The 21,365-nt window shown below is 42.0% G+C and overlaps 1 protein-coding gene and 1 long non-coding RNA gene across 5 annotated transcripts in view; one reads left to right on the top strand and one right to left on the bottom strand.

Annotated features, from left to right (window-relative positions):
* The window catches only part of JAKMIP2 (janus kinase and microtubule interacting protein 2), a 113,780-nt gene that overhangs the window by 88,034 nt on the left and 4,381 nt on the right, over positions 1–21,365 (top strand). The window contains exons 13-22 of one of the 2 annotated variants that reach the window (XM_056574865.1): positions 373–435; positions 3,756–3,854; positions 5,499–5,597; positions 5,713–5,766; positions 5,856–5,921; positions 7,867–7,935; positions 9,515–9,592; positions 14,944–15,147; positions 17,730–17,795; positions 20,409–20,482. In XM_056574865.1, the coding sequence (XP_056430840.1) occupies positions 373–435; positions 3,756–3,854; positions 5,499–5,597; positions 5,713–5,766; positions 5,856–5,921; positions 7,867–7,935; positions 9,515–9,592; positions 14,944–15,147; positions 17,730–17,795; positions 20,409–20,459 (849 nt within the window). In that variant the 3' untranslated portion in view covers positions 20,460–20,482. The remainder of the gene's footprint in view (positions 1–372; positions 436–3,755; positions 3,855–5,498; positions 5,598–5,712; positions 5,767–5,855; positions 5,922–7,866; positions 7,936–9,514; positions 9,593–14,943; positions 15,148–17,729; positions 17,796–20,408; positions 20,483–21,365) is intronic. The other variant, XM_056574866.1, reaches the window with a different exon arrangement.
* LOC130369516 (uncharacterized) overlaps positions 1–21,365 on the bottom strand; it is a 131,114-nt gene that overhangs the window by 52,187 nt on the left and 57,562 nt on the right. For all 3 annotated transcript variants that reach the window (XR_008892798.1, XR_008892797.1, XR_008892796.1), the window contains exons 2-3: positions 17,608–17,741; positions 9,342–9,406 (exon numbers count right to left, since the gene is read on the bottom strand). This is a non-coding gene — a long non-coding RNA (uncharacterized LOC130369516). The remainder of the gene's footprint in view (positions 1–9,341; positions 9,407–17,607; positions 17,742–21,365) is intronic.

The raw sequence follows: 21,365 nt of genomic DNA on the forward strand, positions 1-21,365 counted from the left end.
GTAAGTGTAGGGTCACAAATGCCGTAATTTGCTGCAGCATATTTTCCTATCTATTGAAATCAATGGGTAGCAAAATCAGCTGCAGAAAATATCCAGCAAAATATGGCATGTGTGACCCTACACTAAGGGTCTATCCACACGGCGGAATTTCCGCTTCAAATTAAAGCCCATAGACTTCTATGGGATTCTGCACTCCCATTCACACTTCTGAAATTCCTCAAGCGGAATCCTATAGTGCGGAATCCTATAGAAGTCTATGGGCTTTAATTTGAGGCGGATTTCTGCAAGCGGAAATTCCGCCGAGTGAATAGACCCTTACAGTATCTAGAGTGAGTACGAGTGTAAACATAAGTATTTTTTTGTCATGCATAGGATTCCCATTGGGTGGAAGAAAAACAGCTTTTCATGAAAAGAAACCAGGAATTAATAGAAAAGGTAAAGTATGGTTTTGTTTGATACACAATGATATTATAACCTGACATAAGCTTAGGAACATTATCCCCTTCTCGACATCAGGCGTATATGTAATTAACACGCCATGTCGTACTTAAGTGTTTATGACCATTGTGTCGCCTAACACTGTGATGGGGTGAAGACATTCCTCCTTTTATTGACCCCTATCCATATTATCCAGTGTTGATGAACCGCCAAGAAGGTGCCCCCCCCCCCCCAGGACAATGCCATTTTTTCGCCGGGAACCCCAATTTTTTATTTTTTTTGCAAGAACCCAGCCATGGACTCTCGTCAATGCAGCAGAGATTATGACATTTTGAATCCTTGTTCTGCACATGGACCTAGTAAAAAATCCAAAGAATAGGCGACACAGTTGCGATGTTTTTTACAATAACCCAATTTACCATAGGGCCGTACCAAATGCAAGCTTTGAAGCAATCTTAAAATTTCTGCATTATAATGTTAATGCCATTTGCCCACCCAGAGATGATCCCACATATGACCACCTGTTTAGAATAAAGCTGCTCATAGATGATTTCACCACCAAATTTGAGATCTATATTCCCAAAAAGTAAATTTCTAATTGTAAGCCCCAGATCAGCTTCAAAGGGAGGCTCCTATTCTGTCAGTACCTTCCAGTAAGAGAGAAGGATGTATTAACTGTGTGAGAGTACCTTACAAGTTTAGAGTGTATGAATGAAGGGACACCCGCATTCAACCTCCAGAATGACCCCCCCCCCCCCATTCTGGGAGTTAGCGGGAACATTTTTTGGTAAGGGATGCACCCACTGTTGGATCAGGGGTAAAACCACTATGTGGATTATTTCTGTACCAGCATACCCTCTTCAAGCCGCTCGCCACCAGAGTCACTGCAGCTTGTTGTACTTTGCGGAGAAGTCAAAGAGACCCTGATCCCAAGGGGTGGGATCGGGGTTGTATCTTGAGAAAACATGTTGGTTGTCAGGAATAAGGACAAAAAGTCCTTATGTTGACCACAATACACGGTAATGCCAGCATCCCTGTCCTTGTGCGAGGTACCACTACGGTGACCACAAACCAAATTGTTCAGTGGAATACAATTGGTCAATGAAAGGAGTTGATCTCTCAGATGAGGTCCCTGTACCATACAGTGCCATAGGCAAAACCAATGTATGGTACAAAAGGCTGGCCATGCACATGGTACATGTATAATACATTTGTGCTCTTCCAATGTGCTGGTCACACAGGGACATTCCTTCAGTTTTAGGAGGTTATCAAGACCCTAATATGTGGTAACCTAGAAAGGGAAGGCCCAAGTACTTCTGGAAGTAAAGGCAACCATATAGTACCAGGGCAACACTTTATTGGTGAAGTCCCCCACACTGGTAATAAGGGGAGATCCCAGAAAAGGGGCGGAGTGTGTCATTAAAGGGGGGATAAGAAAGGACATCACGTATCAGTGTGACACTTGTCCGTATATACCAAGCCTCTGCATAAACAATTGCTTCAAAGCGTACCATATATGCCTGGATTATTAATTTTATAATTTCTCTATCCCATATTTATTCCACCTTTTTACCCCAATAAACTCGGCATACCTTCATATTCTTCCATATTCTAAAATGAAAAACCCAAATACTCTGTGTATCCCTTGATAAATACCTAAAGGGGTTCACCCTATATGGTATTCTATGTAGTGTTTGTCATGTTGGCACATTCTGGGTTTAACTGGGTATAGAGATGACATATCGGTAGAAAATTGCAATTTCCATTTTTCACCAACTGCAGTGCATTCAATCCAGGAAAATAAATGTAACTACACTCCTGCATAAATTCCATAGGGACTGTAGTTTCTGTAATGGAGCTCACTGCTAGGACTTTCCATTTTTATCTTCCTCAAAATTTTTGATGTGTCAGCAACCAATTTAGGCCTCAAATAAGCCTGTAAAGCCTGTGTAAAAAATAAAAGCTTTAGAATTAGGCTAATAAACATTGGCCCTTATTTACTAAGAGTGGAGTGTAGGTTTCTTTGTGGGTTTTAATTCCCTACAATTGATTTTCCATGGTATTTACTAAGGTTTCCCTACATTTTCCACTTTCCCTACACTTTGCTTATTTTACACATGCTCTGATCTGTCTGGTTTTCCTCAGCTGAAATCCACCACATTTTATGTAGAAACCTTAGTAAATATGTTGGTGTTTTGTGAAAATGTTGAGAACACGCCCCTTTTCGGAGAACACGCCCCCTTTTTGGGGGTTTCTTAGCAGAATGGAGAGTTAGTCTTTTTTTTTCAATTCTGGCGCAATATCTGGCGCAGACAGAATTTCTGGCGCAATGCAAAAGTGAAGAAAATTGAATATTTATATTAGGATCAGGCTTTGCGCGGCATATAGAGGAGGCAGGGAAGATCGGCAAGCAAGCTGCCCGCCTCCACTGCGCACAGAAGTGCTGTAATAATACAGCAACGGGGGACCATATCTTGTGAATGCCTTCACCAATTTATGTAAGTGAGACATTGTTTTACTTCCGTTTACCCGCACTATAAACCAGTGTATTGGGCTTAGTATGAGTGAACAGCCTGTCAGTTTTCTTTAAATGGGGTCCATTAGGCTGTCTCCATAGTATCCAGCACATCACAGCACAGCACGGCACAACATACTGTGCTAATTTGTCCAGTATTTTTGATGTAACCTGAGATGGAGACACCCAACGGAGCCTTTAACATGGGTGGAAAATAAGCCTATTATTTCCAGTGCTGGTGAAAAAAAGACACTTTGTGTGGCCAAATTGCTATTGGATGGTCCTCAGTCACTTGCCAAGTACAAAAATATCTGAGCTGGGAGAATGAACTAGTGAGCATGTGTGACCACCAGCACTGGGCACATTAAAGGGGTACTCCAGAGTTTTCAAACTTATCCCCTATGCAAATAATAGGGGATAAGTATCTTATCATGGAGGGTCTGACCACTGGAACCGCCCACAATCTCCAGAATGGAATCTTAAATCTTTCTGTGCGTGTAGCAGGTCAAAATGCCTCCTCCATGCATTATCTATAGGAGAGCTGGTGTTTCTCCAGGGCTCCCATAGGCAGTGCCTTGAGGAGGCTGCTTTGTGCACAGGTAGATTCAGTAGCCATTCTGGAGATCATGGGGGACCCAATTGGTCATCCCCTTGCTTTGGATAGGGGACACGTTTAAAAACACTGCAGTACCCCTTTGAGTGGGTATTCTGGGAAATGTAACCTATAATTGTCCGACAACCATTTGAAGCAAATAAAGTTGATTCAGGCTTACTCTTTGTGTGTGATAATGAATACTTTCAGATTGAGAAACTGGAATCTGAAAATAATCGTGTACAACAAGAACTGCAAGATGCTAGAGACCAGAATGAGTTGTTGGAATTCCGTAATCTGGAGTTAGAAGTAAGAATTTATATTTTATTTTTAGTCTAATATTCTCCAATTTTGGGACTGTATTAAATTAGATATACCCAAAAATATGGTAAATGTACTTTATTTGCAAAAAATGACAGTCATTTTGTAATATATATATATATATATCATCCAGTTAAAGGGGTACTCCGGTGGAAAAACTTTTATTTAAATCAACTGGTGCCAGAAAGTAAAACAGATTTGTAAATTACTTCTATTACAAAATCTCTATCCTTCCAGTACTTATTAGCGGCTGTATATTAAAGTTCATTTGTCTTTGGATTTCTTTTTTTTTCTGTCCACAGTGCTCTCTGCTGACAACTCTGTTTGTATCATGAACTGTCCAGAGCAACATATCTGTAGATAGAAAAAAAAAACCTGAGGAAAAAAAAATCTCTTACCTCCTCTCTCCTCCTTAATTCCTGGTGGAGACCTAAAAATTCTGTGTATAATCTCTGCATACAAAAGCTTGAGCTCATTTTGGTACGACCTTTCAGACTGTCGTCAATGCATGCCTCAAGTTCTTATTGTTGTTATAAATATGTGCAAAGGTGTAAAAGAAATGTGGCATCTGCAGAAGTACCCAAGAGTTGCATGTCCAGAAATGGAGGCTGTAAATGATGGAGTGTGCACTCTACATAATGATATGTCTGCATTCTGCCATTTGTCTTATCACAAGACTTTTCTATTGAACCAAGCTTAGAATTCAGTTCAACATAGAAATCTGTGGTAGTCTAATTTCGGTGTAAAGCATACCTCTAACAGCGTGGTCACGTTTCTAATGAAAATAACATTGCGTACAGTAGTATTTTTTTTTTTTTTTCAAATTTGGCGCCATTCTCTCAGCTCTTGGCAAAATTACGAGATGGAGCTTCCCATTTTGTCTCTATAGCAGCCACCTCCAGTGCGAGACCCATCAACATAGAATACAATTATGCTGGGTCTTGTACTGCAGATGGTTGCTGTGGGGGCACAGTGGGAAGGTCCATCTCACATGAATAACGATATACAGTGCGGAGCATGGCACCTTGTTCCTGCATTTAGGCGCTAAGTTTGAAATACGTGTCAATTTGAAAAATGACTATGGGACACAGTGCTGCAATACAGTCGTTTTTCAAATTTTCATTAGAGGTACCCTTCAACAAGAGCTGCGTGTAAAATATGTAGGTAGGCTCGTTATTATGGGTTAAAAAAAAATTGTATTTCTTTTTGTGGTAAAACATTAGTAAAGTAGTAAAATCATCCATTCCCCACTATTCTAACATTACTGCACCTCTGTTTGTATTACAATAGACCTTTAGTTTAACTATGGACAACCCCTTTCATATGTGAGGTGGAGGGGAATGTCAGCTGGACAAAGTGAAGAAAATTGTTATATTACTCAAATGAATGGGCATCCATAGCTCATGAAAGCTCTGACTCTACTTGGTGCCTCGCGGGGGGAGGAGGGGAGATCCCTCTTTAAAATGGCCATATTCCCTAAATGGGCATATACAGTAGATAGGGGTTGTAGATACATGGTTACAGCCTAAACAAAAAGTGAAAATTAATCCTTCCCATTCAATAAAAACAACAAAGTTTTTATTCTTTTTAAGGAATTTTTGCATAGTTCTTTTTTTTTTTTTTTTTTTACAGGAACGGGAACGAAGGTCTCCTCCTTTCAATTTACAGATTCATCCATTTTCTGATGGTGTCAGCGCCCTACAGATTTACTGCATGAAGGAAGGTGTTAAGGTATAGGATGTCACATGACTAAAGGCCAATGCTGTTAACTAAAAATCTATATACATTTATATTTAAAATAACATTTCTTATTAAAAAAAAATTTTTTTTTTTTTTTTTTTTGAAGGATGTCAACATACCGGATCTCATCAAACAGCTGGATATTCTGGGAGACAATGGGGTAAGTAGTGCATTTATTTCTTTTAGCTGATGTCCATGAACGACTAAAATAATATTCCCCACTAAACTCTTATTGTATTTCCCTTTCAGAATCTAAGGAATGAGGAACAAGTTGCCATAATTCAGGCAAGCACTGTGCTCTCATTGGCTGAGAAGGTAAGGATAAAATCTTTCAAGGCTTGCATGAATTAGAGATTAGTAATGCCTATCAGGTATATTGTCTTAAAGGGGTAATCAGCCCCTAGACATCTTGTCCCCTATCCAAAGCATAGAGGATAAGATGTCTGATCGCGGGGGTCCTGCCATTCGTTTAAAGTGGCGGGTGCAGTGCCGGAGCACCAGAAGCTCATGACGTCACAGCTGCGCGCCATACCCCCTCAATGCAAGTCTATGGGAGGGGGCGTGACGGCCATCACGCCCCCTCCCATAGACTTGCATTGAGGGGGCATGAATGTGTCATCACGAGCGGGGCATGACCATGACGGGGCCGCCCCACATCGCCAGTCATCCGGATGTCTGAGGTGCCGCAGCCAAGGTGCTTCTGGGGACCCCCGCAATCCGACATCTTATCCCATATTCTTTTGATAGGGGATAAGATGTCTAGGGGCGGAGTACCCCTTTAAGGAGTTCTCATGCATAATACATAACTCTCTATGGCACTTAACATTATGCAATATACAGCATGTCTTGGATAATATTTCACGTACAACAGAAGAAACTATTACAGACCTCTTGGCTATGTATCTCTAAAATGAGGACTTTGGTTAGAAAGTGCAAGGAGCCTGCAGTGTGAAATAGTAATACAGAGAACAGTCCTGTCCTTGTGGTTTAATAGTCTACAAATAAGGAGGATCGGTACTAAATAGTGTGAATTATTATCCATGAAAATTCAGGATCTACATTTTTGTGGTTACATTTCTCTTTGGACATTTTCTTTTTATAGGCTTTATGTAAGTTCAATAGTTATTCTCCACTTTATTATAAAAGTGAGTCTACTGACCCCATTAAAAGCCTCTCTCTCTGTTTATCTGTCTTTGTCTCCCCTTCCCGTCATTAACCTTTTAGAGGCTGTGATCAATGCTGATCACAACATCTAAAGAAAAAATACAGATTATGGGGCAAAAAATAAGCTTTTATACAGCCCTGGATACAGAAAAATAAATAAAAGGTTATAGGGGTCAGAATAGGGCAATTTTGAGCAAACTTATTTTGTTAAATAAAATAAAAAACTATATAAATAATTATTTATAATAATAATAAATAATAGAAAAGCTATATAAATTGGGTATCCCTTTAATTGCATAGACCTACAGAATAAAGAGAACATGCCAGGGTTACCAAAGGTGATCTTGGTAAAAACAAAACCCTCCAAAAATTGCAAAATTGTTGTTTTCTTTACAAGGTACAAAGTACAATTGGGTGCACATAAATTAAGCCCTGTAGATGGGAAAATAAGAGTTATGGCTCTTAAAAGGCAAGAAGGAAAAACCAAAGCACAAAACATATATTACATAATCAAATATATTACAATAAACTGAATAAATAAAAATAAGTTAATAAAATATACATTAAGTCAACATGAAAATATATAGCTATAATCAAGCACTATATTTATACTGAGTAGCTACATAAAACTCACAATACAGTAATGTGACCACTCAGTCCTTGTTAAGTCTATATATTTCTTGGAAAAACAGAAGCATATCCCATCTTAAAAAAGCAGGAGCTCTTTTACTATATTTCATAGAATATGCTTGTAGGACTGCCACCTGGTGGTCTACTTGTGTAGCACTTCCAGGAACACTTAAAATGTATACTGTACATATTTAATGTAGCCAACCTATCAACATAAACTTTGGACATGTATACTGTATCTATAAAGAGTGCTGGAAATTCAGCTTCCATTTAATTTACAACATTTTCAATAGAATTCTTATTTTTCTAGACAATCTTAAGTGAGACCCCCTCTTACCTCCAAACTATAAACAGATAAAAAAATCAAATACTTCTGAACATGTGAACCTTTGCTTTATAGCTATTTGTATATGCTAAAACTAGTGTATATCATTATTTGCAATCCCATCTTTCTGTCTCTTAACAGTGGATACAACAGATTGAAGGAGCTGAAGCCGCACTTCATCGGAAGATGATGGAGTTGGAGAGTGACATGGTGAGTTGTTGGCTTACACTATGAATATTATTGTCACTGGGAAGTGGCTTCCAGATATAAACTTACATTTTAAGACATGTAAAGCTAACTCATCAGCAATATTTTAGCAGTATAATTAGTTTCATCTCAGTTACATCCATACATTTTGAGCCCTTTTATTATTGCAGTTGGGTCATGTGACCACCAATCAGACACCCAGTAAATGCCATGTTCTCCTATATCAACTGAAGATTAGTCTTTTTTGCTTGGCTGCGTCCTGTGAACCATAGTATAACATCATCACCTATCAGATTCCCACTTTTTTTTTTACCTGTATGTCCCTCTATACGTAAGATAGTACTGCATAAGATATCATTGCTGTCCTAACTAGGAGTGCAGTGATATAGAAGGTGAGTCTATAGAATGATTACAGTTATACAACTCAACTGTGTGCAGATTCTCTAGTATGTGTTCTGTAAGATGCAGTTTGGCACTAAACTCCCTTGCCTACTATTTGTGGGAGGTGATGGGGTAGAGTTATCACAGGGAGACAGGTTGAACTTGCATCTCATATAAAAACATAAGACTCTATAATGACAGACAATAGAAGTTCTGGCCTATTAATTGCTGCACTTTAATAGGATTCTGTCAGGAATGGACAGGGAAGGAGTGCACACTATTCTCGCCCACTCCCCCTGTCCCTGCCTACTTGCATACCTGTCCTAAATAACAGGTCCACAACCACGAAGACAGTCCCTTCCTATATGTGTGAGGGGCGTATTAGTCAAAATAATAAACTACAATGACACAGACTAGGATAACAGACAGACTAACAAAGAAAGACTAAACACTCACACAATAAGTCCAATGTCAACTATCCACATCTGAAGCCAGGAGATGTCACAGTACAAAATCGCTAATACCAGAGAGAATAGTCAGAGAGAGGAGCCAAAGGGTCAAAAAGCCAGATATAACAAATACAGCCGCCAGATATCTAGAGTACCAACTGAGCTCTACAGCAAGCACAGACTGGAAGTAGACTGCCAGCTTATATGGAGCCAGAAAAGGTGCTCCAATCAAGGTCAGCTGACCAGTCAGACTGCCGGGCTTATCTCAGCAACAAAAAACAACAAAGAACCTGTCAGAACCTTTTAACCCTATAGGTTCTGACAGATTCAAAGCAAGTACAGTGATAAGACTCCACCTCCTCTGTCTCTGCAAAGCCAACGGCACCATGGAAAATGTAGGCTATATTAGGAAAGCCAGATCAGAGGAAAATATATGGCAGACAAACCAACTGCGGCAATAAATAAATAATAGTGCAGTAATATTTTCATATCAAATGGAACCATTTTTAGTTACATATCAAATATCATTTAATTTTTAAGCTTTTATGTTGAAGGTATTGCAAAAAAAGTTTTACTTACCATTATAGTCTTTGTGCATTCCCCTTTTTCCAACCTCCTTTTGGATCAGTATGTTTTTTTTCCCACTATATAACAATAAAACACGTATAATAATGTTTGTAATGTCATTGCATCATGAAAGACATATTACTCGTCAACCGACCAAGAATTAAGTATAATATTTCATTCCTTAGGAGCAGTTCTGTAAACTAAAGGGGTACTTAGAAGAAGAACTGGATTATAGGAAGCAAGCACTGGACCAGGCATACATGGTTTGTATTATGTGACAACATGCATACAGTAGATTACTTCAATCATCAGTGCAGTGGATACTACTTTTGCATGATAAAAAAAAAAAATTCTACTATAACTTTACTTTTCAGGTAAATAAAATAAAAAACCTCACCTGTGATTCACCATAAATTAGCAGTGAGACTTTCCTTGTTATTTTGAGGTTGTATTTTGTATTTCAAAGTGCTGCTTTAGCTTTAATGGCCCAAAAATCTTTATGACGCACTCCTCAAAAATAAACATTACCCCTTTTGTCCCAAAACAACAAGCCTCTCACTAGCCAGCCAGAACTTTGCCCCAAACAGCTGTCTGCAGATGGGCATTTTTCCTTTTGGAGAGATCTCTGGCTTGGCATAGGTTTCCAGTCAGTTTCCGACTCCTAGTTGGAGTGAAACAATGACCTTAAGGCAATGTTCACACAGGGGAATGTCCGCAAGGAAAATCTCTGTGCGGAGATTCCCCGACAGCTGAGCGCTGGGAAAACATGCCGGCAATAGGACCGCTCAGATATGCATTTGCGTGTGGAGTCTGCAGAAAGAATAGACATGTCTATTCTTTCTGTGGACACTGGAATTTGAATTTCCACGCCAGATGTTTCCGACACGGAAGTTCTGCTATGTGAACAACACAGCAGAATTCCATTAAAATCAATGGGACTCTGCTGCTGCAGAATTCTGCACGGAAATTACATGTGTGAACATAACCTAAGGGAAAGGGAAAGCCAAGTGGTGTGAGAGCGGCTGTGCATATCCCTTCTGCTCTTAAAAGTAAGGTCACTTTTTTTGTCAGTACTATAAAACAATGTGGTTGATTATTTTAGGGCCTACCCCCATTAAATTAGCAGGTCCTATAACAATGAACTGTTAAGAGTACTAAGGGCCTTATGTACTATTGGAGTTCCAGGTTAAAAAAAAGGATGGAGAAATCCATTTCACTTTATTCATTAATGTTTTCCCCTGTTAGGCTAGGTTTACACACAGGTTTTTTTCTGGCCTATTTTTTTTTTAAACTGTCATTGCAGTGTTTGAGCCAATGTCAGAAGTGGATCCAGCAGGAAGAAGTATAAATCCTTCCTTTATATGTCCTATTCCTTTTGAATACACTTCTGGCTTTGACTCAAAAACTGCAGTGACAGTTTAAAAAATCACCAGAAAAAAAAAACATTTGAAACCTAGCCTTATTTCCCTGTTTTGTCACTGTGTTTACCATGTTCAGCAAATTTTAGGAAAAGTTAGCTTGGTTTAAACTTTTTGTTTTCACAATTCAAGTGATTTATGAAATAGTTCACCCTGTTTTTGCCATCTTTTCAGACTGTGATCTTCTACTTTTAAAAGAGAGGTCACATGGGCACTGTCAGATTCAAAAACTTTTTATATGTTTTACATCTTGGCAACACATTAACCTTTCTAATATACTTCATAAGAAAATATTTTCTTATTATAGAAATCATGGCTTATAAAATCATGGCTTTGTCCAAGCTGAAGCACAGGCATGTGAGGGTGGGTTAGCATTCCTCTGTGCTCTCTCCTGTCTGATAGTACTCTTCTGTGCTTTCTGTCTGATAGGATTCCTCTGTGCTCTCTCCTGTCTGATAGTACTCCTCTGTGCTCTCTCCTGTATGATAGTACTCCTCTGTGCTCTCTCCTGTCTGATATCACTCCTCAGTGCTCTCTCCTGTCTGATAGCACTCCTCAGTGCTCTCTCCTGTCTGATAGCACTCCTCTGTGCCCTCTCCAGTATGATAGGACTCCTCTGTGCTTTCTCCTGTCTGATAGGACTCCTCTGTGCTTTCTGTCTGATAGGATTCCTCTGTGCTCTCTCCTGTATGATATCACTCCTAAGTGCTCTCTCCTGTCTGATAGCACTCCTCTGTGCTCTCTCCTGTCTGATAGGACTCCTCTGTGCTCTCTCCTGTCTGATAGTACTCCTCTGTGCTTTCTGTCTGATAGGACTCCTCTGTGCTTTTTGTCTGATAGGATTCCTCTGTGGTCTCTCCTGTCTGATAGTACTCCTCTGTGCTCTCTCCTGTATGATAGTACTCCTCTGTGCTCTCTCCTGCAGATATCACTCCTCAGTGCTCTCTCCTGTCTGATAGCACTCCTCTGTGCTCTCTCCTGTCTGATAGGACTCCTCTGTGCTCTCTCCTGTCTGATAGTACTCCTCTGTGCTTTCTTCTGTCTGATATCACTCCTCTGTGTTCTCTCCTGTCTGATAGCACTCCTCTGTGCTCTCTCCTGTCTGATAGCACTCAACTGTGCTCTCTCCTGTCTGTTGGGACTCCTCTGTGCTCTCTCCTGTCTGATAGTACTCCTCTGTGCTCTCTCCTGTCTGATAGCACTCCTCTGTGCTTTCTGTCTGATAGGATTCCTCTGTGGTCTTTCCTGTCTGATAGGACTCCTCTGTGCTCTCTCCTGTCTGATAGTACTCCTCTGTGCTCTCTCCTGTCTGATAGCACTCCTCTGTGCTCTCTCCTGTCTGATAGCACTCCACTGTGCTCTCTCCTGTCTGATAGGACTCATCTGTGCTCTCTCTTGTCTGATAGTACTCCTCTATGCTCTCTCCTGTCTGATAGTAATCCTCTGTGCTCTCTCCTGACTGATAGGACTCCTCTGTGCTCTATCCTGTCTGATAGGACTCCTCTGTGCTCTCTCCTGTCTGATAGCACTCCTCTGTGCTCCCTCCTGTCTGATAGCACTCCTCTGTGCTCCCTCCTGTCTGATAGCACTCCTCTGTGCTCTCTCCTGTCTGATAGGACTCCTCTGTGTTCTCTCCTGTCTGATAGGACTCCTCTGTGCTCTCTCCTGTCTGATAGGACTCCTCTGTGCTCTCTCCTGTCTGATTGCACTCCTCTGTTCTCTCTCCTGTCTGATAGGACTTCTCTGTGCTCTCTCCTGTTTGAAAGTACTCCTCTGTGCCCTCTCCTGTCTGATAGGACTCCTCTGTGCTCTCTCCTGTCTGATTGCACTCCTCTGTGCTCTCTCCTGTCTGATAGGACTCCTCTGTGCTCTTTTCTGTCCTATCAGACAGAGGAGTACTACCGTGTTTCTCCGAAAATAGGACCGGGTCTTATATAAATTTTAGCCCCAAAACACACTAGGGCTAATTTTCAGGGTAGGGCTTATTTATTTATGGTAAGGTATGCACATTGAACAACATGGCGGTTCCACGGTATTTACCCCCCCCCCCCCATTATCATCATGTGATATGCGCGAGCTGCGCATATCACATGATGATAATGGGGGGGGGTGTAAATGCCCCCCAATGTCCCTACCCCCCCCACCCCTGCCAGTTTATCAGCCCAGCGCTGCACCCCACAATCCCCACATCGGGGTACTGATCATTTGTCACCCGCGAGCGCAGCTTCTCTAACCCCCTGCCAAATAATTATCAGCTGCTGCACTGTATCTATTCCTGTGCCCAGGCTGCAAATATTAAAAAGCAATCTTTAACTTACCTTCGTCCTCCGTTCCCCCGTTGCTAAGGCACCGACCTCATGGTCCCTCCGCTGTTCTGGCTGCTTCCTGGTGTTGTGACGTCTCAGAGCCTTCAGCCTATCACCGGCCGCAGCGATGTCCCGCCTCGGCCGATGATAGGCTGAGCCGACTGTCATGTAAGAAGCCAGCCGGCGAGCGAGAACAGCGGAGGACAGCGAGGCCGGTTCCTTAGCAACGGGGGAACGGAGGACGAAGGTAAGTTAAAGATTGCTTTTTAATATTTGCAGCCCGGGCATTGTCTAGGTCAGTGGTCTTCAACCTGCGGACCTCCATATGTTGCAAACATTTGCAACATATGGAGGTCCGCAGGTTTGAGACCACTGGACTTATTATCATAGGTCTTATTATCGGGGTAGGGCTTATATTGCAGCCCACCCCGATAATCCGGCTAGGGCCTATTTTCGGGGTAGGTACTATTTTCGGGGAAACACGGTATCAGACAGGAGAGACCACAGAGAAGTCCTATTAGACAGGAGAGAGCACAGAGGAGTACTATTAGACAGTAGAGAGCACAGAGGACTGCTATCAGACAGGAGAGAGCACAGAGGAGTACTATCAGACAGGAGAGAGCACAGAGGAGTCCTATCAGACAGGAGAGAGCACAGAGGAGTACTATCATACAGGAGAGAGTACAGAGGAGTCCTATCAGACAGGAGAGAGCACAGAGGAGTCCTATCAGACTGGAGAGAGCACAGAGGAGTCCTATCAGACTGGAGAGAGCACAGAGGATTCCTATCAGTCTGGAGAGAGCACAGAGGAGTTCTATCAGACAGATGAGTGCTAGCCCACCCCCACTTACCGGACTTTGTCCATGCCTGTGCTTCAACTTGGACAAAGCCATGATTTTATAAGCCCTGATTTCTATAAAAAGGAAATAACATTTTCTTATGAAGCATATTAGAAAGGTTAATGTTTTGCCAAGATGTACAACATATAAAATGTTTTGATATCTATTTTGCCCATTTAAAGGGAAACAAGCATCAGATTTTACCATATATAAATCTTGGCAACACCCTATGTATGATAATCTTTATCCTCATCATCCATGCGGGACATTTTTCCCCCTAGGGATGGTAAGGAAATAAAATTATAAAGTCTCCCACAGCTGCCCTGTAAGTAGTCCCCTGGGCGCGGAGTAATACTTTCCCATCCCTGCGGCCATGGTCCCGCCCCCTCGGCTAAATTGACGGCCCGTGTCATCGCTCTGATTCTTAAGTAGACGGAGCAGAGTGGTGACATGAGCCATCAAGCTGAGGGGCGGGACCACGGCCTAAGCAACGGGACCTGGTAAGGGTAACTCCCCGTCCAGGGGACTACTTATAGGGCGGCCAGGGTAGACTTTATAATTTCATTTCCTCACCATCCCTGGGGGCAGAAATGTTCTCCGGGGATGGAGAAGATGAAGATCGTACAATATATAATGCATTGCTGAGCGTTATATATGGTAAAACCTGCTGCTTGGTTCCCATTAAAGAAATTAAAACCACCAAAGTTTTATGACATGTAAAACACATTCATGCATATAAGGATAAAATAAATAGAAATTCACTATGACAAAGTGTGCCCTAAGTGTGACTGCTAGGGATATAAATGATTACATGACACCCAATGAAATTAACCTTTGACATTGATGGACCATCAAGGGTGGTGAAGCTTATTAGGTTATATGGGAAAAGTGTTTCTCCAAAACAAAGATTTGTTGCCACGCTTTTGGGTTAGATGCTTTCAACATTTCAGTGTACCCTGAATGCAGTAAGATGAGTAGGGCTAAGGGCAAATAACGGAACTGTGCAAGTGATTTTCATGTTCTTTTTCCTGACTGACCACTGACTGAACAGCGAATCCAAGAATTGGAGGCCACCCTGTATAACGCATTGCAGCAGGAATCCGTCATTAAATTTGGAGAGTTACTCAATGATAAGCAACAAGATGAACTCAGAATGGCTGTGGAAAAACTGAGGCGACAAATGCTACGAAAAAGCAGGGAATTCGACTGTCAAATTCTGCAAGAGAGAATGGAGCTTCTCCAACAAGCTCACCAGGTAAATGGGGGTGGGAAGTGGTGAAACTCTGGTTTGGCTCAAATTCTGCCATGACTGCATATGTGATTCCAGCCTTATGAAGCACAGATAGAGAATTAAAATATTTATCTTTTTATACAGGATTTTAATAATATTAAAGGGGTACTCCGCCCCTAGACATGTTATCCCCTATCCAAAGCATATGGGATAAGATGTCTGATCTCAGGCGTGGCACCCCAGACATCCGGTGCCCAGAGCGAACTTCACTCCGTGCTGGATGACTGGCGATGCGAGGCGGAGGCTCGTGACGTCACGGCCATGCCCCCTCAATGCAGTCTATGGGAGGGGGCATGACTTGCATTGAGGGGCATGACTATGACGTCACAAGCCTCCGGCATTGCACCCGATGCTCTAAACGAATGCCGGGTGCAGCAGGTAGATTGCAGGGGTCCCCAACGGCAGGACCCCCGCGATCAGACATCTTATCCCCTATCATTTGGATAGGGTATAAAATGTCTAGGGGCAGAGTACCCCTTTAAGGTCTGTTTCAGTTTTAGCAAATAAAACTTATTCATTGTAAAATAAAAAGTTCTTCCTTTTTTAAATATACTTTTTAAAACAATCCCTTGTGGTTTTCAAAATCTCTCATAATTAAAGGGTTTCTCCAATTTAAGTAAAAAACTAATAGGGTCTGCTGATAAAACATAGTATACTCACCCTGCTGAGTCCAGGGCCACCCAAATCCCTCTGTTTATTACCTTGGATTATGTGCTGTCCCAGCTCTGAACCCACGGCAGCCTGAGTGATTGGTTGAAATGGGTTCAGAACTTCATGAACCAATGGTATGGCCACAAGGAATAGAAAAACTGCAATGTTCCATCCAGATTTGTGAAATAAATGCATAGTTTCTGAAGGTGAATCCACAATAGAAAATCTGCACCATTTTTTTCAGATTTTGGCCCAGATTTGCTGCTAGTACAGTAGAATCTCCCAATAGTGGACACTCACGGGGAATAAAAAAGTGTTCGCTATCAAGAAATGTCCCCTATTGGGAAAAAGGCTCAAAAATCTTTCTAAATGACCAAATACTAAAATTATATAAAAAATTAAAATTAAAAATAAAAACATGATGAAAGCAATATTGCAGTTAAGGGGTGATTAAATGGCACTGGGAGACTTATCAACCCCTGTACCGTTTCATTCCCCTTTATACCTTGTGCCAATTTATTCCTCCCCTTGCCCACTGTGCCACATCATTTTCCCTTGATCCCATCTGTGCCAGAGGGGGGATGATTTGGCATAGGGGGAGTAAAGTGGCATAGGAGGATAAAGGGGGAAGAAATGGCACAGGAGTGGTAAAGAGGGGGTAATGAATTTGCACAAAAGGTAATAAAGGGGGAATGAAATAGCACGGGGGGGGGAATGATGTAGCACAGGGTTAATAAAGGGGGGGGGGATGATGTGGCACAGGAGGAATAAAGTGGCACGGAGGGATCAGTGGGGTCGAATGATGTGGCTGGCGGACATACAGAAGCAGAAGACCACTGTTTAAATAGCGGTCTTCTGCTTCTGTGCTGGAGCTGCTGCAGGGGAGTGCAGCGGCAGCCAGGGCCCCCTGGGAGCCTGGCCCCTTACTCATGTATTGGCTGTACCCCTCCTGACGGTGGCCCTTTGTACAAGGTAGGGCCAGCACATAAGCCTGGTTGCCCCTATTGGGAGTGTTTTGTCCCCTATTGGGAGTGTTTTGTCCCCTTTCTGGTGTGCCCACATCCGCTATTGGGAGTGTCTCCTATTTGGAGAGTGCAAATACATTAAATCTTATGGAACTCAAACTCCGGAACATACCGGTAAGTATATTTTCGCCTCTCACATGATTCATGGAGGGGCATGTTGGACACCTACTCGTGCTTTGATAGACAGTAATAGACATTAGATTTTCTGCCGAGAAATTGGCAGGGGAAAATCTATAGGGTATCCACGTCATGTGAAGGTACCCTTACAGTGCAGGGATCAAAGGTAAACCTCTAGAAATAAACAATTGAGGTTCTCTTTCAGGACTACTAGGAGAGATCTTGAAAACCATGAAAAATGTATACACAAAGTATATTATAAAATTGGATAATGTTGTTTTTTTTCTCCTTAATAAGCTTTATTTTTGGAAACTGAAATACCCCTTTAAATTAGGCAAATGCTTTGCCTCTAATATAGACTAAATAGTATGTATTCTGTGTATAATGCCTCTGCTGAATCGCCCCTGTACACTCAATGGAGTTTCATTGTAAGGGCCAGTGTTGCCATTGAGTATATAGTAATTTAGACAAAACACTGTTACATAAATGCATCTCTGTGACGGGTAAATGAACAGTAGCTATATGGCAGGTACACACAAACTGCTTTTTCATATGCTTCATAACTCAAGCATGAGGGGGACATTGCAAGAACAGAAATGAAATTAGTTTAAAAAAAAATCAGACCACTCACACATGGTTTCCTTCCATATCTGCTCAATGAAAAACCAGTAAAGTGGATTTGAGGTCAAGTCTTCAAAGGGTGCGTATACTATTTATAGCTCCACTTCATTCCGATTTTTTCTTTGATTTCAGAGAATACGAGACCTAGAGGTTAAAACAGATATTCAGAAGAGACAGATTAAAGACTTAGAGGAAAAGGTTGGTTGTAAAAGTTATTATTTTTGATCCCTACAAAATGTTAATTTCCCTTAAATAAACTTGGAGTTATGACTAAAGAGCTCCTGAGGTCATCCAGAATCCTTCATGAGTAAGGTCGTGTGGAAGACCTGCCACCAGTCAGCTCCAATAATAATACGCTCTGCTCTAGTGGACATAAACAATCCCGTATATACAGGATTTATTGGAATGTACATTATGGACAAGGGTCCCCTAACAGTAAGCTGATCACTGGGATCCGCCCTAGAGGAAAAGGAAGGATACACTGCCCATGTAATGCATTGATTTGTTTCTGTTTGCTATTAGCTTCCTGTCAGGGTATATGAAATGGGATTCCTAAACGATACCCCATTAACTTATTACAATTTAATGGTAATCTACCTCCAGCCACTATGACTCTTGTGGAAATCGTCCTTTTTTTCTGAACACTGAAGTGTGAAAATTTTAAGTTAAAGGGGTACTCCGGCCCTAAGACATCTTATCCCCTATGCAAAGCATATGGGATAAGATGTCTGACTGCGGGGGTCTTGCCTGACTGCGGGGGTCCCCAATCTTGCATTTGGCACCCACCTCGGGGAGTTGCATGCCACGCTGCCAGCTCAGAATCTGTCATGTGACAACCACGGGGCTGGAGTATCGTGATGTCACGACTCCGCCCCCGTGTGACGTCACACCCTGCCCCCTGCTATGCAAGTCTATGGGAGGGGGCGTGACCCCCCTCCCATAGACTTGCATAGCGGGGGCAGGGCGTGATGTCACACGGGGGCGGAGTCGTGACGTCACAATACTCCGGCCCCATGCTCGACACCTGGTAGTTTGTGAGCTGGCAGTGTTGCGTGCAGCTTAAAGAGGTGGGTGCCGAATGCAAGATTGCGGGGGTCCCCAGCGGCGGGACCCCCACGGTCTGACATCTTATCCCCTATCCTTTGGATAGGGGATAAGATGTCTTAGGGCCGGAGTACCCCTTTAAAGTCGAAGCTCCAATAGATTACCTAATGCATTGTTAGGCCGCGTTCACAAGATGAAAATTCTGCATGAATTTTCTGCAGGGAATTGCGCCTAAATTTATTGCCCATTAACTTTGATGGGATTCCGCACTGTCATTCAGACAGCAGAATTTCCGCATGCGGAATTCCGCTGCTGAAATTCTGTTTTCCGCAGTTCGGAAAAATATAAGTCTGGTATTATATTTTTCCAGATTTCGGCTGCGGAATCCATTTGAAGTAGGGTGAATTTTTGCTGAATTTGCGCAGAATGCATGTAGATTCTGCGCGGGATCCGCACAAAACTATCACTGTTTAATTAAATGAAATCTTTTTACTGAGATGTGGAATCATGCGGAATCCGTGCGGAAATTTCTGTACGAATTCTGCATGTGTTTAAAAACTGCAGAATTCTGCACCGAACCAATGCAGATACAGAATTGATGCAGATAGGCGGAATTTCCGTCATGTGAACGCGGCCTTAAAGGGGTACTCCGGTGGAAAACTTTTTTTTAAATGAGCTGGTGCCAGAAAATTAAACAGATTTGTAAATTACTTCTAATAAAAATCTTTATCCTTCCAGTACTTCTTAGCAGCTGTATGCTACAGAGGAAATTCTTTGCTTTTTGAATTTCTTTTTTGTCTTGTCCACAGTGCTCTCTGCTGACCCCTCTGTCCGTGTCAGGAATTGTCCAGAGCAGCATAGGTTTGCTATGGGGATTTTCTCCTGCTCTGGACAGTTCCTGATACGGGCATCAGGTGTCAGCAGAGAGCACTGTGGACAAGACAAAAAAGAAATTCAAAAAGAAAAGAATTTCCTCTGTAGCATACAGCTGCTAATAAGTACTGGAAGAGTAAAGATTTTTTAATAGAAATAATTTTCAAATCTGTTTAACTTTCTGGCACCAGTTGATTTAAAAAAAAAAAAAAATTATATCAACTGGCTCCAGAAAAGTAAACAGATTTGTAAATTACTTCTATTAAAAAATCTTAATCCTTTCAATAATTATCAGCTGCTGAAGTTGAGTTGTTGTTTTCTGTCTGGCAACAGTGCTCTCTGCTGACATCTCTGCTTGTCTCGGGAACTGCACAGAGTAGAAGAGGTTTGTTATGGGGTATGCTTCTAAACTGGGTGGTTCCCGAGACACATGCCATCAGAGAGAACTTAGACAGAAAAGAACAACCCAACTTCATCAGCTCATAAGTACTGAAAGGATTAAAAAAATTTAATAGAAATAATTTGCAAATCTGTTTAACTTTCTGGAGCTAGTTGATATATAAAAAAAAAAGTTTTTTCCTGGATAACCCCTTTAACAGCCTTAGACAACACTCTCGCATGTTAAAGGGAATATCCAGGATTAGAAAAACAAAGCTTTTTTTTTTTTTTTAAACAGCACCACTCCTGTCCTCAGGTACTATGTGATATTGCAGTTCAGCTCCATTGAAGTTAATGGAGTAAAGTTGTAATACCACACACAACCTGAGGACAGGTGTGGTGCTGTTTTTGGAAGAAATAAGATCTGTTTTTCTACTCCTGGATTACCCCTTGAACATTATTTTTATTTTGGTAATTTTTTTCCTTTTGCTAAAAGCTTTCCCTTTTCCTCTGCAGTTCCTTTTTCTATTCTTGTTCTTTTCTCTCGCCTTCATTCTTTGGCCTTGACATTAATGTTACCTCTTGATCAGGTAAGAACTATTCTTTGTCTTTCCTAACATTCATTCATTTCAAGATTGCTAACATTGAGGTCAATAAACTAGGACTAAACATAGTCATAAAAGACTGGTATTACACAGGCTGGACCAGTATTCTATAACCAGTGGCTCCGGAGCCACGTGCAACTCTTGGGCCCCTAAATATACACTCACTGGCCACTTTATTAGGAATATCTGTTCAATTGCTTGATAACACAAATAGCTTATCAGCCAATCACATGGCAGCAACTAGATGCATTTAGGCATGTAGTTGTGGTCAAGTCAACTTGCAGAAGTTTAAACTGTGCATAAGAATGAGGTAGAAATGGGAATTAAAGGGGTACTCCGCCCCTAGACATCTTATCCCCTATCCAAAGGATAAGGGATAAGCTGTCTGATTGCCGCCCAGTGATCTCAGCTGCGGCACCCCAGACATCCGGTACACGGAGCGGACTTCGCTCCATGCCGGATGACTGGCGCTGCAGTGGCAGAGGCTTGTGACGTCACAGCGACGCCCCGCTCATGATGTCACGGCCATGTCCCCTCAATGCAAGTCTATGGGAGGGGGCGTGACGGATGTCACGCCCCCTCCCATAGACTTGCATTGAGGGGGTGTGGCCGTGACGTCATGAGCGTGGCATGGCTGGGATGTCATGAGCCTTCGGCGCTGCACCCGACGCTCTAAACAAACGCTGGGTGCAGCAGGGAGATCACAGGGGTCCCCAGCGGCGGAACCCCCGCGATCAGACATCATATCCCTTATCCTTTGGATAGTTGATAAGATGTCTAGGGGTAGAGTACCCCTTTAAGTGACTTTGAACGTGGTATAGTTAGTATTTTAGAATCTGCTGATCTACTCGGATTTTCAAGCACAACC

Source organism: Hyla sarda, chromosome 4 (assembly GCF_029499605.1).
Source record: "Hyla sarda isolate aHylSar1 chromosome 4, aHylSar1.hap1, whole genome shotgun sequence".
NCBI lineage: Eukaryota > Metazoa > Chordata > Amphibia > Anura > Hylidae > Hyla > Hyla sarda.